This window comes from Chionomys nivalis, chromosome X, assembly GCF_950005125.1.
Source record: "Chionomys nivalis chromosome X, mChiNiv1.1, whole genome shotgun sequence".
NCBI lineage: Eukaryota > Metazoa > Chordata > Mammalia > Rodentia > Cricetidae > Chionomys > Chionomys nivalis.
Window position 1 is genome coordinate 122,381,846 of NC_080112.1, and position 5,122 is coordinate 122,386,967.

Below are 5,122 nucleotides of genomic sequence, written 5' to 3' on the forward strand. Positions count from 1 at the left end.
TAGTTTTAGGGATAGACTCTCTTGCAGCATATGCAACCTTCTCTGGACAGAATCACACACATTTGTAGAGTGACTGACAGTGGATCCTAGAGTATGCTGTGGTGTGGGAAACAGAGTGGATTGAATTGACCTCCAAGGAGATGAAATAATCATATCTTTTTTTCCTACTGTATAAAACGCTCTGTTCTTTTTTATTTTATTTTATTTTATTTATTTATATTCTTTTTTAATTAAAATTTCCACCTGCTCCCCATTTCCCTCCCCCTCCTCCCACATATTGCCCCCTCCCCCACTCCCCTCCCCCTATCCCCACTCCTCTTCTCCTCCCCCCACTCCATTCCCCCTCCCTCTCGATACTGAAGAGCAGTCCAAATTCCCTGCCCTGCGGGAAGACCAAGGTCCTCCCACTTCTATCTAGGTCCAGGAAGGTGATCATCCAAACAGGCTAAGCTCCCACAAAGCCAGTTCATGTATTAGGATCGAAACCTAGTGCCATTGTCCTTGGCTTCTCATCAGCCTTCATTGTCCGCCATGTTCAGAGAGTCCAGTTTCAACCCATGCTTATTCAGTCCCAGTCCAGTTGGCCTTGGTGGGCTCCCAATAGATCAGTTCCGCTGTCACAGAGGGTGGGTGCACCCCTCATGGTCCTGACTTCCTTTCTCATGTTCTCCCTCCTTCTGCTCCTCATTTGGACCTTAAGAGCTCAGACCGTTGCTCCAAATTGGGTCTCTGTCTCTGTCTCGATCCATCGCCAGATGAAGGTTCTAAGGTGATATGCAAGATATTAATCTTGAGTGAGAGCAAGGTAATGCTCTATCAAACAAGTGAAATGACTTTAGTTAGCTTTTTTTTTTGCTTTTTTATTAACAAATATTTCTTGAACAAATCATCACATGTTGAGCGCTGTACTTGGTGGTAGATTTTTAGAAGAAAAATTGAACTCACATGAATCATGCATTGGTGAAATTTATGATGCAGGTAGAAGATACACACATGTGTGTGTTTATATATACACATATTACTTTCATATAGCTATTTAATTGTAGTGAGAAAACCAGGATGCTCTAAAAGCATATATACAAAGACTGGGCAGCACCCAATTGATTGTCCAAATTACAAGAGGCATGGAGCCGGACACAATAGAGCATACTTACAATCCCAGCACTTTTGAGATAGAAGAATGAGCATTGAGATAGAAGAATGAGTTTTAGGGTAATGCAGACTACATGATACCATATTTCATTTTTAAAGGAAAGAAAGGAAAAATAAAGAAAAGCAAAAGAGAGAAGGAAGGAGACAAATAACATAATGTGTGAAAGTTCCAAGGAGGCAAGTGGGTTTGGGGAACATCACACCAGGGAGGCAGGAACTTGAAGAGCAAGAAATGAATAAAGCTGAGATTTTGGCTGAAATTATCCATTCTTTGGCCAGGAGTGGGAAGAAGATAGGCTACATCTTTGCAGAACTTGTAACAGGTGTCTGCTATTCACTTCCATGGAACATTTAGGCTTTGTCCTAAGGGCTAAGGGAAGCTGTTAAAGATTTCTAGGCTTAGTTGATGTGGGCACAGTCGATATTGTTAATCTTTCATAATGACAAGCCCACTAAACAAATTCTTCAACTGTATTCAGAACCACTCCTAAGTGGCGGGAGCAGATGAGGCATTTCCACTGTGCATCTGAGCAGAAGGCAGAACCCTTGAGAGGCTGAGCAGTAATTACACTTCTACTCTAGATCCAGGTTTTAACCACAAGGAGTGTGTTCTGAAGGTTCTATTTCATAATTGAGGGTAATTACAAGAAGTTAAAACTAGATTAGAGACAATTAGGCCCTGTACAACAGGGAGCTCTGTGGGTGGTCGGGAAGGGAGTAGGAAGAACCAGCTGGAAAAGTGTTTCCCAAACTGCTTGGCATTCTCAGACTCAATTTGTAAGTGGAGGATTGGGGATAGCTATCTGTGCTTCTGGTTTCCCTCAAGGTAGCACCAGAAATTAGATTTAAGCCACATATATGCACATGTAACTGATAGCCAATCAAGATTACCTTGTCTTCAAGCCAGAGGGCTTCATAGGCCAGATAACAAAATTGGAAACAAGTGGCAAAGATAGATAGGTGATGAAATTCATTGCTCTTCAACTAAAGAGGCCTATTGGAACAACTACATGTTACCCTCACTCTGGTGAGATATTGTAGGGGAGATGTGTAAAGTATGGATACTTCTTACCTTTGAGTCTATTTTGGAAGTTTGGTGTGGTTGTAGCAAAAGAAAAAAAATAGGGGATTTTATATCTTGGTTCTTATGAATGATCAAGTTTGTTGTTTCTAATTTCCTCTTGAAAGGAACCAATATGGTAGAGTAGCCTGGTGGGAACACATCTATCTTGATCAATTTACTCCTTCTGTTCAGGGATTCACCCGAAGCATTAGAGTATAAAAACTGAAAGGAGAGTCCCTCCCCTGCTTGTGATTCCCTGGAAGAAGGGACAAGTGGTTGCTTGAAATGCTAAGTTGCCAATCAAGTATCTGACCCTCTTTACAGAAGTGCAAGTTGCTGAGGAAAGGACTCTGGGGACAGAGCAAGCCATTAGGTCTTCACGGTGCGCTTCCACTGGCTCAGAAGTCTCTGCGCTGCCCTTTTAACGTCCTTGTTTCTCAGGCTGTACACAATGGGATTGACCATGGGAGTGACCACAGTGTAGAGTAGTGAGAAGACTTTGTTTAGGGCAGTGGCCTGTGTCGCTGCAGGGATAGCATACACTGTTCCCAGAGTTCCGTAGTACAGAGTGACGACGATGAGGTGAGAGGAGCATGTAGAAAAAGCTTTTTGTTTTCCGGCAGCTGATGGTATCCTGAGGACAGCATCCACAATGTTTATATAGGAGGCTACAGTAAGCAAGAAGGGCACCATGGTGACAAAGGAGGCCATGAGGAAAGTTGCTTTTTCTACTTCCTCAGGATCAGAGCAAGCTAGCTTGAGCACTGGGGCAAGGTCACAAAAGAAATGATCAATCTCATTGGATGCACAAAACTGAAGTTGGAAAGTCATAGTGACAGTGACAACAGGAGTTATAAAGCCACCCAGCCAAGATCCGCCTGCAAGCAAGATACACGTGTGGAGGCTCATGAGAGAAGGGTACTGAAGTGGGCTGCAGACAGCAAGGTATCGGTCATAAGACATGGCTGCCAGGAGAAAGCACTCAACTACGGCCATGGAGCCAAAGAAATAAAACTGAGCCACACATCCTGCAAAAGAAATTGCCTCCTGACCAGAGAGGAGGGTCTTCAGCATCTTAGGAGCAATGGAGGTTGTATACCAGATCTCAAGGAAGGAGAAATTGGACAGGAAGAAGTACATGGGGGTTTGGAGGCTGCGGTCAATGGAAGTTACTGTAAGGATGAGAATATTCCCCAGTAAGGTCATTACATAGATGCCAAGAAATGTTCCAAAAAGGAAAAACTGTAAGCCATGGAGGCTTCCAAATCCCAGAAGGAGAAATTCTTTTACCATGGTCACATTACCCATATCTAGGAGATTCAGCCTCAGGGTCTGAAGAGAAGAAGTATAAGCAGCTGGTAAAAGAGCAAACACTACTGAAAGAGAGCAGAAGTGCAAGAAATACCGTCTAGTTCATAAATTACTGTCTGGTCTCCCCTAGTAGATACTTTGTACACATTCTGTGAGGTGTACTTACCTAGTAGCTGCAGCATTCCTTTATTTTCTCCTTGCTTTGATGAAAGGATTGACACAAATGATCAAAAGAAAGAGAGTCTTATTTTGACTCACTGCTTGAGGGATGCAGATGTTTGGGATGGAGAAAGCACAGCAGCATGCTATTCTGTGATGGCCTGAACATGTGGCTGGGATGCCTCTCCTCACATTCAGTGGACTAGGAAGCAGAAATGTGATAGGAAGCTAAGGCTACATTATAAAATGGAAGTTCTGCTTTAAGTTGCGGACTTCTCCCATGAGCCTCCACTTCCTAAAGGTTCCACAGCCTCCCCACACAGTGCCATGAGCTAGGAATTCAGTGAAAAAAACACATAAATTTACGAGGGACATTTCCTATTCAAATCATAATGGTTGAAAAGGGATCACAAGTTAAGTTTCCCTTAAGAGAGAGTGGCTTCAATGATTTTCTTCCCCACTTTTTTCTTTGACATAACTGGTGCTAAATCTACCATTGAGAGTCATACAGCAGGAAGCAAATACTATATATAGGTGACACTGAGCAGACGCTTCCCTTTTTGTCTTCTACCTCATTTATTACAAATTATTCCATGATAATGTAAACAATTTCAACATTAATGATTGACTTTTAAAATATAGCACTTATTGATTTATATCACTAAAGAATACAGGAAAGAATTTCAAGCATCTGAAATTCATTCAATTCTTTCCGTTCATGTTGATTTTTCTATTGATACACAGTTTTTATTACCAGGTACAATATGTATCTTAAAACAACTTATTATTTTATTTTTATTTTATTCTTTTCTCATATATTATACCCTGACTGCAGTTTGCCCTCTCTCCCCACTCCCAGTCTACCCCTCCCCTCTGCTCCAGATCCACCCCCTACCCCACCTCCCATCAGAAAAGAACAGGCCTCCCAGGGACATCCACCAAATATGGCTTAGCATACAATAACATTTTCTTATGTGTTAAGGAAAAAATACTTTTCTAATGTGATTTGGATAATGCTGTACTGTAAATTATGTTACTTCTTTGTAGTGACAGTAAATCAAATGTCAATATAAACTCAAGTATGCTGGGAAAAAAGAATGCACTCATGTCATTTGCAGAAAAAAAATGGATTGAATTGGAGATTCTCAGGTTAAGCAAAATAAATCAGATTCAGAAAGGCAAAAAAACAGGAGTATACTATCAGATGATGGACAGCTGGACAAGGCAAGTCAGTAGGAGTAAAAGGAGACAAAAGAATCAGAAACAACCTCTGCTTCTCTCTTGGGAATCCCGCAAGAACATCAGGCTACTCAGCCATCACCTATGCAGTCTCCCTTAGCTTAGTACTACCTGACTTTCTGTAACAGTATTTAAGACTCAATAGCAGTGTGAGTCCCAAATAATAGCAAGTCAGACAACTCTTTGCTGCTGGAACTC

At 41.8% G+C, this 5,122-nt stretch overlaps 1 protein-coding gene across 1 annotated transcript; it reads right to left on the reverse strand.

The window, feature by feature from the left end:
- Positions 1-2,584: 2,584 nt before the first annotated feature.
- Positions 2,585-3,538, reverse strand: LOC130867219 (olfactory receptor 10A5-like). Its single transcript, XM_057758952.1, has one exon. It carries the CDS (start codon positions 3,521-3,523, stop codon positions 2,585-2,587), a length of 939 nt encoding a protein of 312 aa, XP_057614935.1. The 5' UTR covers positions 3,524-3,538.
- Positions 3,539-5,122: the final 1,584 nt, after the last annotated feature.

Bases quoted from the DNA above. Each gene is read 5' to 3' on its own strand.
- LOC130867219 (XM_057758952.1), bottom strand. From the start codon at position 3,523: ATGGGTAATGTGACCATGGTAAAAGAATTTCTCCTTCTGGGATTTGGA.